This window comes from Neodiprion pinetum, chromosome 4 (assembly GCF_021155775.2).
Source record: "Neodiprion pinetum isolate iyNeoPine1 chromosome 4, iyNeoPine1.2, whole genome shotgun sequence".
Taxonomy (NCBI): domain Eukaryota; kingdom Metazoa; phylum Arthropoda; class Insecta; order Hymenoptera; family Diprionidae; genus Neodiprion; species Neodiprion pinetum.
Window position 1 is genome coordinate 8,988,895 of NC_060235.2, and position 27,173 is coordinate 9,016,067.

Genomic DNA, 27,173 nt, shown 5'->3' on the forward strand with positions numbered 1-27,173 from the left:
CAAATCCTATATATTATTTCATGCGTCGTGACGTCACATGCTAATCGACATATTTATATACACATTATCATTACGTATTGGTGGCATACTCTACAGTTCTTCAAGCGCAAAATATTATACGTTGGCGATACCATTATTAACTTCGTACAATTTTGTAAACTTACATTTACATTAGGAAGACTAGAGACCAGGAGACCGAACTCCTATCCAAGTCCGTAATTTGAAGTGGACCAATACATAGAAGGCCCTTGGCGGCGCTGTTAAGCGTACAATACTTGCGTAATCCGATACTGCGCATCTCCACATTCATTTGTTTCAAAGTTAGGGGACAGACTCGAATTATTTTGAATCATTTGATTGCGCAGTACCGCATTGCGCAAGTATTCTGCGCTTAGTATCGCTGCCAAGCGACTGCTATATACAAGCCTATCCCTACCACCCGAGTTTGGTCTCTTGGTCTCTAGTCCTTTTGATTCACACGTTACATTGATTCAGATTTGTCCAACAGGAGGTATCAAAATTGAGAACATGTAATTATGAGGACTTGATAAATGTAGATACCCAGATAGCAAAATGGTGGATTTTTTTAAGCAAGGGGCTTCTGTTTATCTGTTTAATTAGATGCGGCCCTCAATTGTTTCTGATGAACAATTTTGTAGCAAATTAGTGACAAGATGTGCTTTTGGTAACTGAGATTGACAGCAATCAGACAGAAGACTGTTATTTGCTGTGAGCTATTACTCTTTCAATCTGTTACACTCAAGGTGCTTTGAATACGAGTACAACGTATAACTAAAACTTCTTGCTCGAGAACACGAAGCTATTTGCATATTTGAAATATGAAGAGATAAACGGATTTAAATTTGCATTGATTGAATTATTTTCTGAATTGGTATTTCATCTGAAAAATAATTTATGAAATTCACCAACGAATCGTCTAGGGTGAATCTACCACTGTATATATATATCTATAAATTTCGTACAAGAAGAAAAGTGGATAGCAAAAAATGTTAAGAAGTGCATAATCAGATTTGAAACTAAACGCCATTTTGATGACAATACGTTTCCCAAAATCACAGCAATTTTGGGACTTTCTTGCCAGAATTACCGAGGTTGCCAAAAATGTACGTGTTTTATTAAATAGTCTTTTTATATGAAGTAATCGTAAGGGTAAAATTGTATACATGTCTGTGAACTCTGAATTAATGTATCAAAGTGAGTCATGCTTTTTATCATTTCGTGCATTATGGAGTACAGATAACATTCAAAACTCAATCATGCTGGATGCATCTATGCCTTGGGTTTAAATCTAAAAATTCATATATCACGTAATCCAGAAGCTGTTTATTTTCATTATCATTCATACTTTCCCTTTGCCTAGAATTGCATTATGTTATCCACATATTTTACAAATTTAATTACAGGAGCTGATCATCATTAATATATATAATTAATATGTATAATAATGTGTTTGCATTAAGTTAAATATCGAGTATATATTAAGAGCTGCCCAAAACATGAAAATAAATAATAGGAAATGGAATTTTTAGCAACATTGAAGTGTGTTTGATAAAATGATTTTAAATGTTCAGCAAAACAGGGTAATGATAGGTATACGATGTACAGAGCCATCACTAAGGCATTATTTGCGTTAGTCGAATAGAGAATAAAAAGTGCGCATAACTCTGAAAGCAGACTATCAACAGAAATCAATGAATCAAAATTAATTACCATTAACATTGTATCGCTCTGTAGCATATAGTCATATTAGAATCTTCAATAAAATATTAATCCTCCAGTTGTTTAATACAAGTAAATAGTTACAAAACAGCTGCACGTCATCTCTGGCTGTGGCCATAAATACAGGATATTACCTATGTGCGTAACTCATCGATAGTGAATACATTCACTAATTTTATTATGATAGGTACAATTTGTACATTCGATACAGGCAAGGCAGTGGTGTTATGTCAGGAATAAATTCAGTGCTAAAGGTATATTAGAGTACAGAACATGCAAATAATATTTTAGTGTGACATTCCTGGATAACAAACAGGCTGGTGACAATTTTATTCAAATAAAATTCCATGACTCTTTCCTGACTTTCCGTGTCAAAAAATTCAGCATTCCCTGGCCTTATTTCACCAAATTTGTACAATGTTGGGCGGCTTATACGACAAAAAGATCCAGAAATTGTGCACCTTCAGTATATAAATTTTAATGGAGGAACACATAGTATTACTTCGTTTCAAACAAATATGTATAAACATAATATTACATTAATTTTAATATCACCGTGAATAATATATATAATTCAACAAAAGCAGAGTTGAAGTTTGAAAATAATTTATAAAAAAAAAGTACGTTTTTCTTTGTGGATCATCGTAATTCCCTGACTAATCCCGGTTTTTCCGAATTACTCGGTATGTCGCCACCCTGACTGTGAGAAACCGTAGATTACTTCATCACGAGATTGATTAATTTGTTATCATTGTTATCCAACATGTGAATACCAGTTAATACGTAACAAATCACATGATAAATTATAAAGTATAGATTATGAGATAAAATACATAAAAAATCATAAAGCGAAATCCATGATTCGACATATGATTTGTTATGTATTTTATTTTACAATCTATACTTCATGATTTATTGTATTATTTGCTATGTATTAAGTCGTATTCACATCTTAAATTGCATCATAAAATACATCCGAATTTTGGTCATAACATTATGCGATTTATCATTCAATAATTTTCAGTAGGGTTGCCGTGAGAGAGTTAAATAATTGTCACGTTGAACAACTTAAGACTTACACGATAATTTCACTTGGAAATATCAGGATTTTATAAATTACGAAGAAAATATGGATAATCGTAGTTTCTAAAGAAATATTGAATAATAAAGTAAGGAAAAGATACATACAGAACGCGTCTGGTCGTGAGTCTGTTATAGATACTTGACAAGGTCGCTATGATATAAGGGCTCTGATCAACGTCGCGCCAGATTTGAAATTAATAGTAGAAATCCAATCTGTAGAAGATGCGTATCGATATAAGAATAATACTGTTGATACACTTTTCGTAATATAAGCAGTCAATAGATTATCGAAAAGCATTGTACTATGTAGAGCAGAAACGGGCCAATGATTAGACAACGAAAAAAAGTGGCGGCGCTGCCACACTTCTAATTTCTCAGGAACGTAATACCGCGGAAATCGTGACAAACCTTATGATTTTTTCTTGGAATTCATTGTTAATCAGCACAATATTATTTATATCAAATTTATCATTCATATTAATGTTGTTTGAATGAAAATTAGATATTTATTGACAATTTTACATAGGATCCGTGTTTGGCACCCACTTAATACGCTCCGTAGCAGGAGAACCACCTTAATGTAGGCAAAATCTAACGATCGCAACGATTTTAGTGACACTTTCATGGTTAGTTAATACAACCGAAAACTACACGCCTATGGATATCGATCATTCAATAACGCATAAGGAATCTTTGAAACTATGCAATATTCTGCAATGAAATTTACGTAAACATGAATTATTGCCGGTAAAATGCATACTAAAAATTTTGTTCCAGTCATTTCCAGTGGCTCTTTAATCATCAAGCATCAACAGTGCTGAAGCATAACTTCGTCTTTACTTTGTTTCAGCCATTGAAATACTAGGTATGTTATTATGAGTTTACGTAGTTGTAATACTCCATTATACATATAAACATGAAATTTGGAATATGAGCTTACGCATTCAAAATAATTTCCCCACTGATTGTATTAAATCTTCGTAACCAGGACATATTTTTGTATGAAGTTCGCATGAACGGGAGTCTCGGCCAGTGCGATCATACATTAAACTAGAAATTTATGTAAAATCACCACCATTTCTAAGATATTATAAATATCAAATAATGTTCAATTTGGAATAATTTACACAAAATATCTCAGGAAAAACCACCAAGCAATGGTCGATATCAATAGCTATCTTCTGTTGCGAAATCGAAAAATAAAGCTTAGCTTTTTCATTGTTAAATGATTTTAAATGTTGCAGATTATTTTTGCCTTTCGTATTTTTTACGTTGTTTTCAATTCAATTTTGAATTTTCGTTCCATGCTAGAACGATTTTTGATACCTTGCTTTTATTTTTTATCCTGTCAAGTTACATCATTGCAAAATCCTAAATATCCATAAATGACTTGATCAATACAGCAATGTTTTACGATTTTCTTAAAACTTTATATAAATTGTATGTTCAATGCCAACACAGTAGCAGTAATCGTATTTGCGATCAAGTGGTGATTATTTTTCACCCCTTTGTTGCTCTAATTATGCTGTAGAGCCAAAATGAACCTACATCACAAAAATCTTGCACACAAAAGTGAAACAATCACAAGTTACCTTATTCGCTGAATACGCAGAAGGGGTCGGAAGTTAAGAGGATGCTATAGTTGGTCTTTATAGACCATGTAAATTATAAAACCGTCATATGGTGATGGGGGAAAGGCTAAGTGACCATCATCATGCGTCTTCAGCAGACTTAAGAGGTTCAATAGAAACACCCTCATTCGCAAAAGGGACAAGAAAAACTGCCGAAAAACGCAGTTGTACAGTCTCGCACGCTACGCTTTATGTTACGACGGTTGGTAAAAATGTTACTTATCTACGCAACAATTGTGTTTAGAAATGTATTCCTGTGATTGAATTACCACTTATTACAGGAATACATTTTCCGGCCTTATTCTCGCTCTTGAAAAACCAAAGTTTTACGATATTTTTGTTCGGCATTGCGTGTAGAATTATGGTCACTGCAGCATTTTCACGTCAGTACTACGTAGGCTTTGATAATAGTTAAGTAAAAAAAGTGACACTTTCCTCTGTCGATAAAGACTGACTATAACATCCTCTTAAGGAATGTATCTGCCAACTATATCACAGATCGGAGAATGATTTTTTAATGTTATCACATCAAATACCAGGAGCCGCCTTCACGTTACATACTTGTGCAAAAGTATAGTATATAATTTTATTTTGTTATTTAATTTCACGACAGATATTGGCAGTCAATTTTCACAGCTGCGTGACTGGTTTTTGAAAAGTATTAGCAGTGTTTTTGCATCGTATTCTGTAACACTTCTAGAATGAGAATTTCATAAGAAACGTATATGTAAATGAAATGACAAATATTCAGATGACGTAGACAATTATCGATAAGGAACAGAAAAGTAATTATTTTGGCATCTAACGGGCAGTTTTTAAACTTGCACGTGACTTGAGGATTTATGAAAGATTCATACTCCACGGACACAAGACTGTTTCTGAGCTTTCTGATTGTTGAAAGTCTGCAGTCTTTCATGGTAAAGTTATGTAGGATAGTCACTCTGAAATTTTTACCTTCTTATAGAACTATAGAGTTTCGTGAAAACATTTCTTGCTTGTTGCCGCAAGTTTCTTCTACAGAAATTTCTCCAAATCTACATGGTATTTTGAATTTTGTCAGCATACTTGTTTTCTCTGTATCTAGTTTTTGTGCACGTCAATTTTCTCGAGATGATTATAATTTTCCCTGGATTCTCATTTGGTTTTTCTCTTTCAAATAATTAGTTCTGAGGACATTTTTTACAAGTTTCAAGCATGTAAGCAGTGTTGTGTATCATTAGAATGAAGTTGAAGTTAGTAACGTTTAATGTTACGATGCATTTTTTTTTTTAGAAAAAGTCGTTATTTTCTTACTTAGAATGTTTTTGAATTCAGTAAACCGTAATAATACAATAAATGTGTGCATATTTTGTCCATTTTACTCTCTTACAATTAGAATCATCTAGTAGTTGCAAGACAATGATTTATTCTGCAATTTTTTTTACACGTAAGTTACACTAACGTTACTAACTACAATGTCACAGATTCAATTTATTTCGGTTTATATGTGCTGATTGAACTAATTGATATTTATACAGACAAAGTTAACACCGGATAAAAAAGAAGTTGAAAGTAATGAGTAATGATCCAGATAGTAGATTAGAGAATTGCTATTTTTGATTTGCAATGTAGGATTCTGTAGTCAAATAACATAAAATGTAAAGGTCAGAATTCGAGAGAAGTACCAAATAAAATGTAAGAAAATTCAAAGTTTCTCTTAAAAATGTGACAATAAAATCGAACGATGTTCAGAAATACCAAGCAATTGCAAGATTTGGAATAAAAACGTAGAGGTTACGAGAGAAACTCAGTAATTTACAGTCTTCTGCAGAGGTATTCTGAAGAGTTGTGTAGAAAAATTTTCAATGAAGATTTTCACCAGAGTTCCTCAAAAAGGTTTGACTGCTCTTCAGGCAAGGCGACTTAGGGGCACTTGAGTCCTTCCCCATAAGCAGCACCACGCCCCGCAGAACCTATAAACTAATGCTTTAGCTGCTGGTAGGTTCGTTTACTGTTTGAGAAACATATGGTCAAGCTGTCTCAAATAATGTAAAGGTCGTCTTAAGTAAAAGCTGTTCGTACGCAACAGTTTTTTAAAATTAATTTCGTAAATCCAACTATGGTCTTTCTATCTTGCAGATACAAATTTTTGTTGTCTCGCCCATATAAGAACTTGTTTGTAAGAGCTCATTTTAAACATTTTTTTTCCAGAAACGATGTGGTTAAATGTATTAAAAGTTATACATTTCCTCCAATAAAAATATCCCTATATTATTAAGTCTTCATCTTATAAACGACCAATCAATCCAACCTCTTTATAAGACTGTTTGTAAGATCCAAATTGCATATCGATTAATTTTAAAATTCAGCGTTTGACTGTGTTTTACCCTATTGAAAATATTTGTCTGTTAAATCATAAAATGTTTTGAAGCAATTCAGCGTGTGATTTATTACATGATTTATCTTGTACATTTCATAATCTATGTAAGATATTACACGACAGATTACAAAAGCACGAATCATCTGATATACTGGATCAAAATTCATATAATTCACTACATAGTTGATTATATTATTTTCGATCTATTATCTCTGGTGATTTGAGCTTTTGTAATTTATTACGTGATTTCTTATACTATTTTATCACATGTACAAAATAAATCATGTAATAAATTACATGCTGAATTCTTTCAAAATGTTATATCATTTGACACATGAACATTTTCAGTAGGGTAAGAATAATGAAACAAGGATGTTTAGATAAAAAGAGCGATGCTTCTTGACTATCTAAATTCATTTGACATTACTTGAAGCTGAAATGTATAACAAATGTGATTTAATACAGGGAGTTGAAATATTTTGAACTATCAAAGTTTTATCGAGAAGTTGTAGGTGGAATAAATACAGTGAGAATTCCGTGCTGTGTGTTGAATGCTGTACTTTAGCACTCTTATTAGCACGAAGGGTACACTTGATCAAACCTTTGTGATATATACGTATACTTTAAGACGGAGGATAGACTCAAGCTTCACACAGATGAAGTAGCATGTTCACATAAAAAAAAGTGTTAACGTGTGTGTGAGATGTTACAAAATTACAGAATGTCAAAATGTGATTTTGATCAAATTAGTCTTGATTAATAACATATTAAAAATTCTCAGATCATTGGACGAAAACGAAAAAGGTAATTAAGTACATGAAAATAAAGTATATGGCAATGTCAAAATGGTTAGAGATTAATATTATCATAGCATTGTCGCAGCAACAATGATTCCACGGCTTGGGAACTTAACGTGTGCATAATTTTGAAATTGTGAGAGGAAAGTATAAAGAAAACTTGCGATTCGTAAAACGAATAAAACAATGTGCCACCTACAATAAACATTCTGTCAATTTTCTAGTTAGTCTATAGTTCCCTGACTATCCCCAATTTTCTAGGTTCCTAATAATTTTGCATTAGACCTGAAGGAAAAAGAAATATCTAGAAATACACTTTATACGTTCTGTAAATAAAATTCGGATAACTAGTGTCAGAAGCAGTTTGTTATAACAGTGAAAAACATCTTTATTATATGCAAGAAACAAGCTATAAAACCATTTTGCAACGATTGGTAATAACGGTACATTGATAGACGAGTAGGTAAAGACAGTCAGCTCCGAGTATATTTTAGTGACTCTCCAGTGCACTTTGCCTTCTTCTACTTATCACATAATACACCGTGAAGCTGTCTGTTTTCAATACTCCTCGATCAACAAGCTGTAACAGACGTGACTCTTGAAAGCTGCAGTCAAATCGAAAATTTGAAACTAATCTTACAGAGTAGAATCCCACCTTGGGAAGAAACTAAAAAATATACGTACACCACGCAGTCTTTCTACAAATAACAATACCACCGTGTGTACTTTCAGAGCTGAAATCCTTACCTACTTCATCACAGGAAAAAAAAAAATTCAAGGTATTGTTTGATGAATAAGGAATGGGTATATTATCGCCATTCCAACCATAAACTAGCTTAATATTATATTATAAAGCAGAAAACAAAAAAGTATAGCATTATAAGCAATATCGTTTTAATATGGTAACCAAAGCTATTCAAAACTATGTGTATGCAGAAAAGATGTGAGATTAATGTTTAAAAAATTATATGAGTATATAAATTGTGATCAACCATTGTAATATCAGACAAAACAATATGCACTATGACGAATGAAGTAGCCAACCATGAAGCCAAAGCTAGCAGTGGCAGTTAGCAGTTCAATGTGTTGATCTTCTAATGAATCAACGCACTGTAGTTTGAAGCTCAATATTTGAAAGAACAGTACGAGATTTAACACAATTTTCACTATTGATCTCTACTGCCTTAATTTACTTAAAATCAACATGTTCGATTGTTAACTTTAGGTGCTATAGCTTTAGCTTCATCATTTGAATAATTAAGATTCACCTCGGTATAAGATATACGAAAAGCAAAGTAACTAACTGTAAATGTGATAATTCAGTAACGAATATACACATGGAAGCTGCCAATCAACTTTGAGGTACATAAATGCTTGAACTAGTTGCAGAGTTTGAGAAAATGAGGTCAATGTATTTCAATCATAAATTCAATTCAATCATATACAGCAGTACAGAAATTCAATGTGGTAAATTTAAATGCAAACATCAGTAGAAGTTAAGTGTATCCTCCAATAAAAAATTAAGAAAGATGAAAGAAAGCTGAGTTTTCAGGCCTAGGAGAGAAAATTACTCATAGGCTTCCAAATGCATTTGAATTTCAATATTTATGTACATGAATGGTGACAATGATAGATTATACTGTATGGTCAGTGAGTATATGTTCAATAATATTGTGTACTTCCAATAATACAAACTAGTTGATGTTAATTGTCAAATAACTCGTAACATGTCAGATTTAATGTTGCTCAATAATTGCTGTTCTCCATTGTAATACCAGTAAAAGTCAAGTAATAAGTTATTGGCTCGTGTATAGAAGTGTTTCAAAAACATTCTGAAATCAAGTTTCAATGTTTTATCTGACAATTAATGCCTGAGAATATGCACTTCGAAAGAATAAAATTGAAATTCTATAACATGACTCGCATTTTATTGATTGAACTGCATCTAATGAATGAAATTAACGTTCATTCGTAAGATAATAGTTAATAAGAGCTAATATGTTTAATAATATATTAATTATTTGATAATGACTATATTTTTACTTAGAATGTTAGAATAATCGATAAATAATTACCAAACAACAATAACGAAACCAGTCTTGTAGATTTTATGTACACTGAAAGTACAACGACTTCCTATAGAAATTGTAAATACTATTTTACCTCCCGTCAGCACTTTATTACATACACTATCACTATAAGTTGTAGCATAACAGTGACCATTGATAGTCGTAATTATTAGCAATAATATACCAATTCCGATCGCAAAGTAATCTACCCAAATATGTGATAAGCAAGAAGAGCTCTAAAACCAACGAATTACAAAAACATATGTATAAAATATAATGTCGTATTACAAGTGTGGAAAGTATGCAGTTTCCGATGAGTGCGAGGTTTGCAGCGTGAGCCATAAAGTGAGTACTGCGTTCACAAGAATACAGGTGCGAATTTGGTGGCAAAAGCCAACGGCAAGTACTGCAATCGCAGTTCGCACGAATACTAATGTGATCGCAGTATGAGCCAAGGCGAGCGCTGTAATCACACGAGTCAGATATCCAATTTTTTCCAGCACCTGTAAAGGAAAGTTTGATTTCAGAAGGAACGAAGGTGTCATTGACAATGCGTAACATTACGCGGTTGAAGTTAGTAAAGTTACTTTAGCGATGGATGTTTAGGAAAAATTGTTACTTCAATCCTTAGAATTGTCTGAAGTTCAGGTAGTAAATCGTAACAAAAAAAAAAAACATGTTCATATTTTGAAAAGCCAACTCTTCAGAAAGTCGTTATTAAATTGCACAACAACGATTTTTTCTATCATGGTTCGTTATGTTAACGTTACCAACTTCAGCCTTGTGTAAAATTGGGGTTGAGTAATTAACGCTCAATGACATAGTACGTAAGATTGCGTTATTCAGAAGTTTGCAAGTGCCACAGAAAGCCTTAATGTGTAAAATGAAGTATTTCAGTAGTTTTACAGCACTGACTGCAAGTTGGGCACTTTACACACGCTGCACGCTTTACAGGCAACAAAAATCGAACTTTCCAATCAGGCGTTGTAAGAAATATAATAAAGCCTCACATACTCATAATGCCTTTTATGCGTACAAACATGTATTTCTATTTGTTACTGATTATTGACTTTTGATGAGGAAGATGGTATGATACATTATTGAATGAAAATTTGAAGAAAGTCAAAGATGACAGTTCTATATTATTATGTATTTATCTGTTGTAATCACCTCAGGATTAACTATTATTTATAATAGGCATCCATTAATATATGTACTATAAATCAAAAATTAATAAAAATCTAACAATGCTATATCTACAATATTTTTTATTTGTTTAGAAGTTTCTTTCCCATATTTATTAAACAAAGTGAAGTTGCACAAAAATTGTAATAAATACCAAGTATACAGTAAGAAATATACGGATAATATCGAATGAGAAAGACATTAGAGTGGAAAGTTGGAAGATTCAACAAATACTTACAATTAAGGGTTACCGAGATGTTAGGTTTTCATTTTCACGAAAGATGTATTACTTTTGCAAAGTACTTTCAGATAAAGATTTAAGTCTTGATTTAGTAGCTCATCACAGATGAAATAAGTTAATTATAATATTATAAGAGAGTCGAGAATAGAGAAACATATTGAGCCTTCATGATGTGAAAGAAATTGCCTTCACGATTGTACTGCGGAGATTGCTTTGTTTGGATTTGATATGCCATATTACGCAATTAAATGACGCGTGATTCAATCAAATATTAAAGCGATTTTTAATAAACTATGCTATGAATGAAATTAAGCAACTGGATATTTGGATTCATTAGAAACTGGAATGAATTTGTTAGGTATTGCAATACCAGCAGTTGAATAACTCATATATTTTTTTTTTTTTTGAATCATGTGAGAAATTGTAGAGTTAAACCACCTTCAATTTTAACTATGTGAAACATTACGAGTGTCATAGTGATTGTGTGTGGATGAAATTTCGTATACAATTCAATTTCAATGATTACTTCGAAACCTTTCGAATTTTTGAAATCATTGAGCAAGATGAAAATTATTTTTTAATCGTGATCACGGTTTTATCGATCAAATTTTTTAAAAGTGTAGGTACATTCTCAAATTTTTTATTTTCTTTTCATCATTTTTGATGCAATTTTTACGAGAAAAATAATGGTCTGTACACTCATGAAAACATACAGACACTCGTGATGTTGATAAACAAATGTCACATCGAATATTGGTATCAGATGAACAAAACTAAAATATGCATTGCACGATTTTTTTTTATAGAAAAAATGAGAAAGCTCTCACATAATATACATCAAGAGTGTAGAAAATCAAAAGATAGATCCTAAAATTCCCAAGCATCTTGAAAATTTCAGTTCGCGAAAGTAGTGTGGAATTCACAATACCTCATTTTGTTCAATCGTAGAATGGTTTGAAAGTTCTTCGAGTAATTACTGAAAACTTTTAATTATTCATACATGAATTGTATGTGAAAATTTGTGTATCGACTGCTTCATTCAACTGAAAATGACGGTGGTCTATCTCTCCAAATTATGTGTATTTAGCAGATATTACAGTGCATTAAAAGCGATTTGTACACAAACGACTCATGTTCAGGCTACACAAACAAATTAACATGAAATATCAAATACACATGGCAGCCCATATGATTGGATACTATTTTGACAGCACAGGTTATCCAAAACTATTTGATAGAACACGATGACGGCCCAGTGCTGAGAAGCAGAGCATCATATCTTAGAATAAGTTTGTTGAAAATAGATTAAAGAATACATGGTACCAATAAATGCTTATCAAACACTGTAAACAAGTAAAGAAGTTTGCACTTTGTTTTTTGCAAGTTACTTGTTGTCATTGCTATGAAAAGTTAGTATGACGTTTATGGACGTGATGATGAAATCTTGAAAATTTCTCATGAATAACCGATAGTTCAAAGACAGCTGAATTTCTCTATCAAATTAAAGTTTCTTTGATAAACTCTATACTGCACAATTTTCAATTCGTTAATGTGCTCCTTAGTTTTAGTACCATATATCGAAGGTAAGTGCTGCGAAAAAAATCTGTAAAACATACTTTGCTCAGTGATTCATTCTTAAAATACAGCGGTACCATTTTCGTTTTCTTACGAGAATTTACTAACAGTCTCTGATATTCTGCGGTATTGGTATTAGCTGGTGGAGCATTGGTATTCAAGTAGTGAAGGTTCGAATGATCTACTAGAGTCTGTTGTAAGCCACTGGTGCTAATTTCATTAGTAATAGGTATTGGGAGTTGTGTGACATTTTTTCAATAAATGTTTTGCATTGAATTCAAATCACTGATAGTTTTTTCGGGATGTGACCTCTCATGAATGTATTGGGTAGATACGCGGCTAGTACCGAAAACTTGAAGATGGAAGTTGTTGCGACTCGTTATATTTTTCAAAGTTTAACAAGTTATCGTCGAAGTCGTTAACCAGGTAGTTAAGGCTCCGATCTTCCTGTTATGCATCCCATGTTCAATTCTCGTACTGGCTTTTTCGTACGTGCCAATCAAACAAAAAACCGCCAATTTTTACGATTTACGGTATTTTCTTAGTACATAAAGTGACATGTATGGAATATTTCGAATCAAGTGCTTGCTATGATAGGTATGAGGATCAAATAAAACGTGCTGCTTTATAATCACAAACTTCCGACATCCGTTAATCGCAAATATTATAGATGAGTTATGCGGGTAATCCTGTTCCTAATTTTTTGTAAAAAGTACTAATGGTTGCAGGCCATTCATGAACTTCGTCAAATCAATGTTGCCGGGGATCTCGCCAGGTATAATAGTACTATCAGCATAAGTTTGCAATACCAGCCGCAGAAAATATTCGAGGTGTAAAAAGGTGGTGCATACGATACTTTATGTAATGAAAGTAAGATCCACTATTTTTTCGAGATTGCGTCGTTTAAAGTAATTATTTTTATAATGAACCTAACGCCAGTAGTCAGAGTTAGTAGCCAAACGTGTTAAGTTTTTGGAAATAGAAAAATGTAGTTTAGTTTCATCCTCATAATTGTATGAAAGTATTGGGGCTTCGGGGTATTTCACTAAATTTAAATTTTTGAACTTCATTATCTTATTCAAATGAACATTAGAACGTTTGGCTGCTAATTCTGGCTGCTAGCTTCAGCCTTGTATTATTGTATTAGGAAACTTGTACTGAAAATCAAGATTACGATTTACGGATACCCGAATTTTATAATAACAAAGCAGCAAAGTGTATTTGATACATATATCCTACCGAGTACTTGATTTAAAATATTTTTACACGTCACTTTATGTGTTAACAAAATAACGTAACTCGAAAATATTATTGATTGTTTGTTCAATCAGGCTGAAAAAAAAAAACCACCACGAAACCTGAACATGTAACGCACAGGTGGAAGATCGAAGTATTAACTGCTCTGCTACCAACTCCGATATTCGTTTGTTAAGCCTTAAAAGATATAATCAGTTAAGGTCTTAATTGTATCTGTCCCCACTATTTTGATACAAGGACTCATCATGAAACTCGACTGGCATTTGCTGGTATCTCCTCGTCAGTTACTGAGTTTCTCATATACACATGTCTAATGACGGGGAGTGGTGGGAGATCACTGTGTACTCTACAAAGGCAGATAGTACAGCATTCCAATGATAGAGTTCTCCAGTAGTGGCGAAAACATCAATAGTACTGTAGTAGTAATTTCTGTAAGGGTTGTCGAACACCACATCATACAGTACAGACTGATCTTAAATATAAAATAATTCTGTTTACTGTGTCAGTTTGCTGTATCGCACAGATAGATGTGAAAATTGGGGTGTATTTAAAATTCATTAGTCCTCGCAGAAAGAAACTCTATGGGAAATATTTCGTATAAGGGCCAGTCAAGACGACTCAGTACACATGCGCAAACACCCTCAGATACCTATTTTACGTGAATCAAAGACAACTGGCAAGGGCTACCGACTTTACTGTTTCAAACTTCGCAAACAGCGTATCTTGCAAAAACAGATACGATCACGAGCTTTACCGTCAAACAAAATGAGCTTGTGATTGTTAATATAATCGAGAATAATATCTTAAAATTACAGGACTTGCATCTTATGATCCCACCGATTTTCATGAACAGCCGGTTTGATGTACGAGTCGAGACTAGTAGTCAAGGTTCTCAACTGCGTTTGATTCATGTAACAAATGTGATTGTTGCTGCAGGCGCATTGAGTTACCTCGACCAGCACTCTGCGTAAAATATTTGCTACATGTATTCTGCTATAGTTACTATAATTATTGTCAGTTCCTGCAATATTCGATCAATCTAAAATCCGAAACTTGCATCTTGATGCAAAATTTCTAAATTCATCTAATTTTGTTAAGATCTATTTTGCAAACATTGATAACTTTACTAAAAATACGTAGGTAAAACTTCTGACTTCCCAAGGATTTTTATGCTTTGATATTTCAGCCAGAGTATTGCCCGATGTTAGTGATTGGTAATGAAAACAGTCACGCTTGATTAAAGGTGATTCACTTGGCAGAGTATGCTTCCTGTTTCGATTACATCATCATGTGAATGATTTGCTTTCTCCATTCTTGGCTCTACATATTAGTTAATTTTCTTTTAAACGCGAAATCATGTCTATATAAGCAAATGATACACTTAATGCATGTTGAGAATAAATACACCCACTACCCATCAACCAAGGTTCTCCCCACAATCTTGATCATTTAGTAAGTTACGATTGTAAATTGCAGCCCTGTAACTGTACCTATTTGTAGGTAGTCGATCTGGAACAGGCGGTGGTACTAGTGCTACGTCAGTATTAGCCAAGTTTCCAGTCCCTTCGTCAACCTCACCGATACTGCTTTCGACCAGTGAAGGTTCCACATCCGTAAAGGCCAACCGTGATCTCAGCAAATATGCATAGGTCTTATACCTCTTCAACTGAAAAATAAAAATATTTTATGAGGCCCTTTTCAAAATCTTTTCAAAAAGTGCAGGGTCATCCGAGTTCCACACTTAGTCCATCTGTGTGGTGATGAGTGAAAAGGATAAGATGGTTTACCAGGGATGGATATAGGGGCAAACCAACTAGGCCACGGCCAAGAGCGACAGATTTTTCGGTTGGAAATTTCTTTGATTTTTTCATTATTATATAGGGTGAGTCAGAATTATCGATCCAAAGATTAAAATTTATTCCTTGTGAAAATCTGCGACTGAAACGTTTTTTATTTCTCATGGGCAATTCGTCATTTGTGAATTACAGCCCTTCGGTATTAGCCAATCCAGTAGCATCTGATGGCTCAGATAAATTGCTTAATATAAAAATTAGTAATGGAAAAAAAAGAAATTTGCCTGCTTCAGAAAAGTTAATTGCTTGCCGATGATCTATAAAGCTCAGAAGAGTGCTTGGATGGACTCAAAATTGTTTTGCAATTGGTACAAAAGCAATCTTATAAAGGATGTTAAAGAAAGGTGCAAGGCTAAACATAAAACTGGTCAAGTGTTGCTGCTGCTAAATAACGTGCCTTCTCATCCATCTACTGAGGTCTTAAACAGTCTCGATCCATGCTTTAGGTCAGATTTCTTCCATCGAACGTAACACCTTTAATCCAGCCTATGGACCAGGGTGCGATAGACAAAATGAAGAGACTGTATGAAAAAGAAGACAGTGTCCTTCAATTGGTGAAAACAATAAATTTGAAACACTGTTGCTGATGTGTCGGCAATGCTAACAGAAAGAAACCAGAAGAATGCTTAGAACAAACTATGGCCAACCTCTGCAGAAATGCAGGACGAGATTCAAGTTGATATTTCTAATTTCGAGTAATGTCGCATAAAAGTATTCGTTGAATTCTTCAACGTCATCGCTGGATTCACGGAATGTGACAACAATAACGTGAACGATCCTGGCCGACGAAATTTTAACTCACGATCAAATCGTATCTTTAGTTTTCCACGACGAAGAAAGAGATTCTGATAAAAACAGCAGTGAGGAAATTGTGGAAGCATCAATGCCGCCCTCTCGTGGTCAGGCCTTCGAAGTTCTTGAAACAGCAATGGAGTGGTACGAAACGCAGCTTAAATTTGTTCAATGCAACTTCTTCTGATCAAACGATTGCGGGATTTAGCAGTAAAGAAACGAACCTTCGTTGGAAAACAGAAGTACAATCGTGGATTTTTTTCCAAAGAAATAATTCAAATACGTGTACCACTTGTAAAATTTTAATGTTAGTACAGATACTTGTTTTTCGATACGTATATTTTATGTATTATATTCTATTATGAACATGTATGCGTTACTTTCGAGTCAACTAAAATGGACTATCTACTAAGATATTAATTTTCATCTGTTTCAAATACACATAATTATTCTATTACATTAAACGAATCAGCGATTTTTTCACACGGTTTGGTTATCCGAATTTTCGATTATCTGAATGATGCCCAGTCCCAATTTGTTCGGATAATCGAAGCTCTACTGTATATAATTTTTGAAGTTAATGGAACGGTTATTATAAGGCATTATTCCACAGGTGTAGATTTCGGAATGTACTCGATTGAAAAACATCACTGACGTGTAAGTGAAAGTAAGAAATGTCAGGTAGACATGAGAAGTGAAATTCTTTCTTATAAATTCTCCAAACTCTTTTTCATTCATTCGTAATAAATAATTTTTTATCCTTGGATTATTTTGAGAAATTTTCATGATTTCATCACCAGAACTCAATCTCAGACCGGACCACTTTCTCTAAAGTCTCCACCTTCTTTTACTATTATAAAAGATTTTTCGTGAGATTCTCAGCTAATTTTATGACGATGTTCCAAAATGGAAATGGCCATAACTCGTGAACCAATCTTTGGTGCATCTCTACTAAGGTCTTGAAAATATTGTATTTTAATACAGATCTTTGTATGAAAATGAAAATCGGGAACAGGATTTTTGCTGCAGTTAATAATTAAATTCTTTCATTACGAAAACATCGATACTCCTCACATCGGACAAAAAACGGAAATAATTATTGTATCAGAAATCGTTGCCACCTTGACAGGTTACCTACATATTACAAATTTTTTTATGTAACGTCTTGATTGCAAACTAGAATCACCTGAAAAATCGTGGACCAGGATCTTTTATACGACAAGATTGATTTGAAAATTGAAAGGGGTAAGAGCCGTGAATCAGTCGAAATTTTGGGAAATATCTCAAATTCTATCTGTAGAAGGTGTGAACAATACCCTTTGTAGCATTTATAAGACAAATTAGAAGTTACCGTTATAATGGTGTAAAGTAGGATTTATTGTAAAATCTAACGCCTGTGTAACGAACATCGTTTTTTGCATGGGTATATGTAATAGTATGCACAGTATGTGTAAATTAGAAAACGTTCAAATAGTGAGCATATTCATTTTACGCATAGTAAGCGTAGAAGTATTACTTTTTCCACCAAAAACACGCATGAAATCGTGTACTTTGCGCATACATGTCCAAATATACTATTTCAATAGGGCTGTCACTTGTGGTTGAGATTTGCAGTTGATGAATCATGATGAACTTACCTCGTAATGTAAATATACATCTTTTTCTTTGTAGTTTTGTACAGTTAAAGCCTTTGAATTTCGTTCTGGCGGATGTCTTCTGTGTTCATCGAGCTCTGCTTCCAGTCGACTGACAATTTCTTCGTGGTCTCGCAACTGTTCTCTCTAGAAATAAATACAATTTATTACTTTCAATGCCATCATTTGTTTGAGTAGATTGGTTGCCCCTGTTGCTGCAGGAAATCAAGACCTGCGGCTGCTTTCAGGCATCGTCGGCACTTCGCACTAGTTGCGTAACACCATCTTAACCATCAAATTCATATTTTTGTCAACGTCTTTGAACCGTACTCGCAAAATGCTTAGGTGGGGGATGAAAGTTTATCTTGTTGTGAGTCTTTTTAATATGTTGTTTTCAGTATTTACAATTTTTTGTTTAGTTCTAACCTCCGTTATTATTGATTTCATCTCACAAATATGATTTTTTCAATATAAAGAGGCTTATAATAAGTAATAAGTTCAGTTCTTATATTGTGGTTGTAAAAACAATGGCAATTAAAGAATAAGTTTTCATACACATGATCGAGCGAGGAATAAATTTGATTTTTGGTATAATACTAATTTTTTGAGGACGGAATGAATATTAATGTCAGCAATTTTAAGATTACTTACAGGAGACAGTTTTGTGTGACTGCATGGAAGCAGAGGCCTTTGAAATTTACGCTGAGATCCAACAGCTCCTGCGAGTGGTTGACAAGAAAAACTGGCGCATACAAAGTTGATCGTGTCGATCCAAGACTGCAGTTCTTTAGAATCACTGTAACATTTGGAGTTTTTGAAATACTGTGATTACAACTGTGAATAATTGTTATTATTTGATGATATTCTAAATTATAATCACATCAGAGTATTAAGAGTATTTATATACTCGAAGAAAAGAATACTAGTATGTTAATTGAAACAGCTTCAACATGAAAGTGTTGTAGATGTAGAGTGTGCTTGTAATAATATAGAATAAAATCACATTTTTCTACACGGTCTGAACATGAACATAACATGTTAAATGCCATAGATATGGAATCACTGAATACAAATCTGGCTTCAGAAAAGTTCATTGTGTTGTATTTTAAATGGACATTCAAACGAATGCACATTTTCGTTTTTAAGTAAAAATTAAAGTAAAATGCTTTAGTGAACTTTGGTGCTTATCCTCTGATTTGACAAGGTGCTGATATTTCAGATTTTACAACTTCTTTATTCACTTTATACACAAGTTATACCTCACATAATGATAGATTACAGTTTTTTAATGAAGATAAGTAGAAGACCATACAGGTCTGTGTCTCAATAACGGATATTCGAATTACTAAATGCCATAAATTTTTTATGATATTAAAAAAACAAAAAAAACAAAACTAGAACTAAACTAAAACCAGACGGAAAAGGTGAGATCATGATTTTGTGCGCCTTAAGTGATAAAGTGTATAATCCAATCTTGTTTAAAGCCACGCATCCAAAAATAACCAGATTCTTACTGGACTACTCAAAATATATGAAAATCTAAAGGTTTTATATTAGTTGCAACAAATCTAAGTGTTGAATGTTTTTTTTTCATGAAATGAGGTAATTCATTACTTAAAAAAATAATTTATTACCTAGTTTGAAAGAGGTACTCAGCTTGATCAGCAGTTTGCAGTCTAAACACATGCTGCTTTTTTGTATAGTCAGCGGCTTTTGTTGCTAGTGCGTGATGAATTCTTATAGCATTATGTAAGCTATCGCTGCGAAAACTATGCTCGTCTTTATGTAGGTATAAGACCAGTTCTCTTAATGTACAGTAGTACATTTTCCAACCTCGCTTCCCAAATGGTGCTGCACATAAAATTTGGTTGTAATTTCTTTGATGATTTGTACAGTAGTATTCGTAACATATACATTCGTAGCTACGTACTTTTCTTTCCATTTGCATCATAACAACACTTTCTCATTACATAGCCTTTCTTGAATTCTGTAGCACTAGTTACGTTTGGGACATCTAAAAAAGGGTTACCAGTTCCGGATAATGCTGGTCCATCCCCCTGTTGCATGACTTGGGATGCAGCATCGTCTCCTTCATCGTCTCTGAATGAACACACAATTGTATGGTCAGCGCTATGCAAATATAGTGGAAAAATAAACATTTGTTGTTGGGCAGTTTAATTATGTAATATATAAGTATGTACCTAGATTGAAATATGATTATAAATCGAAACAACATTCAATATTGAATTGAGGCGTTAATAACAGTTTACTTACAGTGCCCATTCCAGAGGAAATGACTTTATAGCATTGTAAAGTTGTTTGAGCACCTCTCTAGGGAAGTTGTCTCCGTCATTTAGCTCGGATAAATTTTCAATAAATTCCGAACATGACATCTTACGACCAATATTTTGACCATGCAGGTCAGTATTGAGCAACATTATAGCACAAGTCAATGTATGTACAGCATCTACAAAGAGAATCGTCCGTTTCAACAAATTGTATTTAAGATATGACATACAGTAGGTAGTCGATCTAAAATCGATTCATGCAATTTTTTAAATAGATGTACCTTTGTTTTGTAGATATAGATATTTCATAATAAGAAAAATGTTGAGGGTTGGAACAGTAGTTTTTTCAAATGCTTGCAAAACAGTATTCAGGAACAGATACACGTACCTTGAGAATTAAATGTACCCGGATTACAGTCGAGAAACCTTTTTGAGAAATGTACAAGGACTCGTTCTCTCTCTTGGGTTTCACCAGTCAACGAAAATTGGGCAAGGAACTTTCTGAGAGCCACGTCCAGCGTGTCTTGCTCAAAATTAAAATACCTCAAATATTCCTCAGCCACAGCTCGACTAAAGTCATTACTGGAAATAACCGATAAAGTGAATTAAAATTAATTTATTAAAATTCTTAAAATTACAGCACGTTTTCGCTTCAACAAAAAAAATTATACGACTTTCGCAAATTCGAAGTAGAGACATTATACAGATAACTTAACATTTGAAGATCTTGTTGAAGTCAATGTTCAAGACAAATGTCTAGTTGTTAAGTAATATAAAGTGAGGAGAAGTCATTTTGTTATTTCTTGTATGAAGCAAAACAGGTGATAATTTATTAAAGAGATTTGTATACTTTTTACTAAGGTGTCTGGAGACGTCAGACTTTTTGAATCCATCAAGTGAATACAATCGTTTTGCTAGTCTTATTGCTGATGGGAGATCAACAGCTTTCGGACTATAATGGAAGCTATGCAAACTTTCAATGTCACTTTCTTCATCCGCAGACTGTGGTGGCGATGAACCTTTGACAATGTGCTGTTGCTCCTCGTAATCGCCCACGGTTGGTACCTCCTTCTCATCCTCGCTCTCTTTCAGTTCCTGAATTATAGTAATGCAACAATTCAATACCGGCATGCGTTTCTAGCATGTATTTTAACATTGAATCACATACTTGTATACATAACATTTTATATAATATAATTTTTCGGCTACAGTAAAAAACAAAAAAAAAACACACCATTATGCAACTTTGGAATGACTTTAGAGGACTTAAGTTTGCAGAATATGAGTAGGTTTCGCTTTATGACAATGCACTAAAGTTCAAACAACCCTACAGTGGAGAAATAACAACTTCACGCAAAAATGTATCGCTACATTCACCCTAGAACGCATGTATGGGGTAGTTAATGATCCCAGCAGTCATTCAAACTGCGCTCTCGACTGAAAAATTTACATTATCGGCTGGGGACTGGGACCATCATTCAGTTTCACTATCTGGTGGTGAGGTTAGGCTGGCAGTAGCATCACCTGTTCACTGGTCATTGTGCAAAATAATTGAAAAGAACAGCTGGGGTCGCTAAATACCCCGTTCTGTAGCTGCCGTTGGTGTTTCGTAGAAATAAGTGAATTTGACTTTTGTACTCAAATCAAAATATTTTACTTGTTACTATGTAATTTAAGCGTCAATAGTCTAATGTATTATATCGAAAGCCATGTATTTCACATACCGAAGCAATTTTCTCTATGAACTCGGATGCTTTGTAATAAATGTACGCCACTTTATTGTTTTTACATCAACTTGGTGGCTTTGTATAAATTGTATGCTATTTTTTTTGCGCAGAAAGTAGCTCGAAGATACTACTTAGCCATCTACAAGGAGCACCGAACGGCGCATTGTTGCCTTTTCGCTACAGCAGTTGAATGAGTTATACGACTTCTTCCGTGATTTATTGTTACTAATAATATACTATTTTCCAAATAAAAGAACTTAAAAATAGACGAAAACCCTTTACAACCACTTTTTTTGCTTTATTGACTTTTTTCGTGTTCCGTATTTTTTTCATTTTCATATCCCAAAATATATATGTTTTTTCCACAGGACATAAGAATAGTAATTTTTCCCAGATAGTCTGATGTATCCTCTTCAAAATCGCGTTAGAAATTTGGAAATCGGTTCATTACAAAAACAGATATGAAATTTTGTTCGAAAAATGACGTTCTTGCCGTTTTTCTGCACTTTTTGGTATTGAATTTTTCACCAACTAAACTTCAACAAAATAAAATTTACTGTTCAACATGAATTTTCTTATTAAAAAACGAAAATATTTATGTACTTACAAGTCCCATTAATGCTTTCAGAACGATTTTACAAACGAGAAACGCATGGGGTTCTTAACAATGCGTTAGAAGGTAGAAAAAAAGATACATGCGTTCTATGGTTAATGTTACAAATTTTGCGCACATTATTCATTGTACTTACATGTAACTAACAAATACAAAAGATTGACTTGCATCAGAGGACAAGTCGTAAATCCTTCGACTATTCTGGTTAATTATAAAAATGAAAATCTTGGATTTCTTTTCAATTATTGTCCGTTTGTGTGAAAAATTTCGGTATAAGTAGATCCTGATCCTTATAATGGTGTACAGGTAACCGTGTCGAAAATAAATATGGTTTCATGTACTACAATTACATCAATCCAAGTACACATGAATGGGACTCCAGTATTCAATTTTCATCGCCGGATCAAAACGGTTTAGGAATCATTTTATGTAAAAAATTTTTTCTCAAGTTTGGAGCTCAGGTTCAAGAGTTCCTACATGGTGCTGCTCACATCTTATGAATTTGTTAATTGAGGCTTTAACTCTACCAAGGTTATTCTAAAGTTGCAAAACAGTAATTTTTATTCAATTTTTCGTCATAACTTCAATCTCAATCACCCATTGGGTGATATTGAATGAGCTGACAGTAAAAAAGTGAGAGACGCGTGGAAATGTGAGTGTGGATATTGGAATACCTGATAACCGACAAACTCCGGTGTGACATTTCCAGAGCTGACCGTTGACTGAAACCGTTGGGTATTCTGCGAAGGAGGTATGAGCTCTGACGCATTCGATGTCGCGGTATTCCCTCGTCGGCGGGATTGGCGAAGGCTGTTGTTTCTACTACCAGTGATTTCTTTATCGGGTCCCTTAACTTGAATAACTATCCTATGCTCAGTACTGTCTTGGTTAGTTCCATAACCGGGGTTTTGGAGTCTCCTCTGAGGAGGTTCACTCGCTAATATTGTGGAATCACTGTCACTAGGGTCACTAACCATCATAATATCACGCGCACTAAGTATGTCCATTGTTTCTTCGTCATTATAATCGGGGCTGGACATGTTGCTAATGGCCTCAGACTGACTGAGGTCACCATTTGTCGGATGAAAGTATCCACCTGCTCCTGAGATGCTCCCGACTCCACTACCCGTGGGTGTCCCATCGCCCACTGGGCCAGAAGATGCGCCAGTGGTAGCCGTTGGTAGAGGAAACCTGCGGGAGCCAGAATTCGAGGACATAACGGAAGAAGATACAGAGGTTGGAGAGGCGGGGGACAAGGAACGCTGAGGACTGGTTCCTTCAGTCGAGGAACGAGAGCTACTCGAAGACTGTGAAGAGCTACCATTTTGGCAGCAGGAAGTCCGCTCAGAGGCGGAAGGTGAACTAACAGGTGCGTTGTAAGTCCAGACGATTCGCTCGCTCGATATCCCTTGACCACTGTCAGGTCGGGTGTCTAGGAGCGTGTTAAGACTTGACGTAACATCGTCGTCAATGTCAATGTCCACGGCGCTCATTGACGGATCCTTCTGGAATTGCAGGTGATCCTCGGACCTGGATGTCCGCACGAAGCTGCTAGAGTAGCCGAAGTTCGAGTTGGATTTGCTATCGCTACCGGCACCTTGTCCGCACTCGCGCCTGATGTTAATACCGACGGGCGAGGTGCTGGCAGAATTTGAGCCAGCCCCACCCCTGTGCATTCGGTGGCTCAGCATTTCGTTGGGACTCGTAGGTACCGAGTTATGATGTTGGTGATTATGGTGATTGTGATGATGGTGTATGTGGTGATTGTTGTACCTCAAAGAATCCACTTTTTTCTGATATTTCGGAAGGAGTCCGGTACTTTGCTGCGTCCTCGATAGGTTCAACATCAAATCGCCAGTCATCATGTAGGCCTCAAACCTGGGATCCAACACAACAAATTATCATTATATACAAGTTCATCCAGTTATCAAATATGCGCCCTTAAGACATATTAAAAAGGTGGATACAAACAGCATTATATGATACATATGAGGTATTCCGCGCCAACGCGGTGGCATTTGACCCTGGCCCTCTACGATCTGTTTCATTATTTTTTATCCTATTCAACCTATAAGAAAAAAAAACGCGCCTCAAATTTTTTCAAGATATTTCGGAAGAACCAGTTTCTCCAAAAAAAATTAGTAAACCCGCTGTTAAAAAAAAAAAAAAACACCATAAATATGTTACGGGATGGATGATTGTGATCACGATTAGAGGCTCTCAATGACCGCATCTGCACCCAACCGTGATGTTATTATGGCCTATTTTGGGTTTGTAACCCATTGACCACGAGCACGTAAAAAAGTTAAGGGGAAATAACAGGAATATAGAGAAGTTGAACGATTGTTTAAATAATTGATATCTTGTAAATGATATGTAGAGTCAAGTGAGAAGATGTGGAGGCGAAATTGTTCGTAGGAGGAAAAAGGGCTGAGAGGTGAAATTAGGTATTGGCCGAATGAAAGATGACTTGAGAGTGCGTTTATGGGAGGATGGATATGAAAACCCTGCACACACCTGCTTTTTTGTCATCTTTACGAGTACAAAACGCAAAACTCTATCTTGCCTGGAAGTTTTCTTTGCAATATTGTTGGTCAGAACATACTGCCTTGCTTTACATATATATATATATATATATGTATATAAACGAGTTTTTTCACGTTTATTTTTTATGAAATTTCAATGACTTAGGCACCCAAGAGTATAAAAAGTGTTTATGTGCACATGAAAGGTGCAAAAATATATTTGACATATGAAAAAAACCGTACGCCCAACTGTCCCTCAAAGGGTTGAGCTTGTGAGAAAAAATTTACCGACATCAATAATAAATTACAGGAAATGCTTATTAACTTACGGATAAATTATAATTTGTCGTAGTAATCGATATTTTTTGAAATTGCCTGTTATATTATTGAGTAATATTGACCTGGGGGGATTTTTCTGGCGATTGAATTTATCAGCGGATAGTGGCTCCCACTGGGCACGTTCCTCCTCTTTGAAGCTATCAACCTGTGGAAGAAGAGCTTCGAGCTCCGAGGAACACGAGGCATCACTGTATGACCCGTTTGTGCGAGTTGCATAATATGGGCCGTGAGGCGCCTGCGGCTGGCTCACTGCTAGTTCCGGTGTTCCTGGTTTACGGTGGTCCTTGCCTTCGTGGTTGCTGGAAGACTTTTCCTGAGAATTTGTGTCAGAGGTGGTCCGGGATGCGTCGAACTCCTCGCAGGCTGGATGCCCGGGTGAGAGAAGCCGGCGAACTCGGGCTTTTATGGCAGGATCTACCGGGAAGGAATACGAAATTTTGTTAAGCAATGCCAATTATAATTGAGTCAATACCGGTTATTCCCAGTTTAATAATTCTCTTTTGTAACGGATCAAGGTATCTCTTAAGCCGATAATGGAATATCTAATATATTATATATTATATTTGGTCACGTGACATTCCCTCTCCACCCTCGCGTTTACCTGCGCCATATACCGATAAACAATGTACGCGCGGAATAATTATTTATACCTAATTAGTCTCATTTTGTTGTGACTCTTAACGTTCATTATATTGCATTTCGTTACTGTTGTAATGAGCGCACTGTTTTGTACCCTGCCGCTCCGCACAATTCTGTGACGTAACATTATATCAAAGTTGATGACACAGGATGATAAAATTTCTAACGATGCTCAGCTGAGTAACTAATCATCGGATTCAATAGACGCTATTTCGGAAACCAATTAAGCTATCCGATTCATTGGTCAACCACCTTTTCTATTTTTCGAAAGCTGAAAAAGCGTGTCTTAAGATTGTGACTCGCCGGATCTTTGAGTATTATCTAATATACCTGTCACAAGTAAATTTGAATTCCATTATTCCATCATCAGAGGTTGTAAGCTACATTAATTATACTGATTCGTACAACTGTCAGAATTTTATTGTGTTATTTGCACATTCTAGTTGTACAATTTAACGTATGTTACTATGTTGTTATACTAGTAATATTTATTTGGCTGAATATACCCGTAGATCGGTTTGATGTGATGAAATAGCCGACACAACGGCATTACTTATTAAAGTACATTTACATTTACAGTACCATTTAAAATGCAGTACTAGAAATTTTGTATAGTGATGAGAAATTTATAAATCTCATCTTTTTCCTAAGAAGTTTTAGCTTTAATAAATCTGATATCAAATTATATTGTTTTTAACAATCAATTGAATTTAACTAATAAATAACATATCTTAAATTGTTGGTCAAATATATTACGGTGCATTAATGCCTGCTTATCTTGTGGTGCAGGTAGAGTAAAATCTTGGACGAAGACAGAGTAAAGGTA

The 27,173-nt window shown here is 34.6% G+C and overlaps 1 protein-coding gene across 2 annotated transcripts in view; it reads right to left on the reverse strand.

The window, feature by feature from the left end:
- The window catches only part of Efa6 (Exchange factor for Arf 6), an 80,624-nt gene that overhangs the window by 9,714 nt on the left and 43,737 nt on the right, over positions 1 to 27,173 (reverse strand). The window contains exons 4-14 of one of the 2 annotated variants that reach the window (XR_011176980.1): positions 25,771 to 26,122; positions 23,519 to 24,722; positions 21,355 to 21,599; positions 20,893 to 21,086; positions 20,491 to 20,683; positions 20,147 to 20,316; positions 19,851 to 20,067; positions 18,868 to 19,012; positions 18,220 to 18,363; positions 15,428 to 15,603; positions 165 to 6,406 (exon numbers count right to left, since the gene is read on the reverse strand). Coding sequence is in view for 1 of the 2 variants with exons in the window: in XM_046623470.2 (XP_046479426.1) it covers positions 15,355 to 15,603; positions 18,220 to 18,363; positions 18,868 to 19,012; positions 19,851 to 20,067; positions 20,147 to 20,316; positions 20,491 to 20,683; positions 20,893 to 21,086; positions 21,355 to 21,599; positions 23,519 to 24,722; positions 25,771 to 26,122 (3,113 nt within the window). In the remaining variant the exon portion in view is untranslated. Of the gene's footprint in view, positions 1 to 164; positions 6,407 to 11,495; positions 15,604 to 18,219; positions 18,364 to 18,867; positions 19,013 to 19,850; positions 20,068 to 20,146; positions 20,317 to 20,490; positions 20,684 to 20,892; positions 21,087 to 21,354; positions 21,600 to 23,518; positions 24,723 to 25,770; positions 26,123 to 27,173 lie in introns of those variants that run through there. The other variant, XM_046623470.2, reaches the window with a different exon arrangement.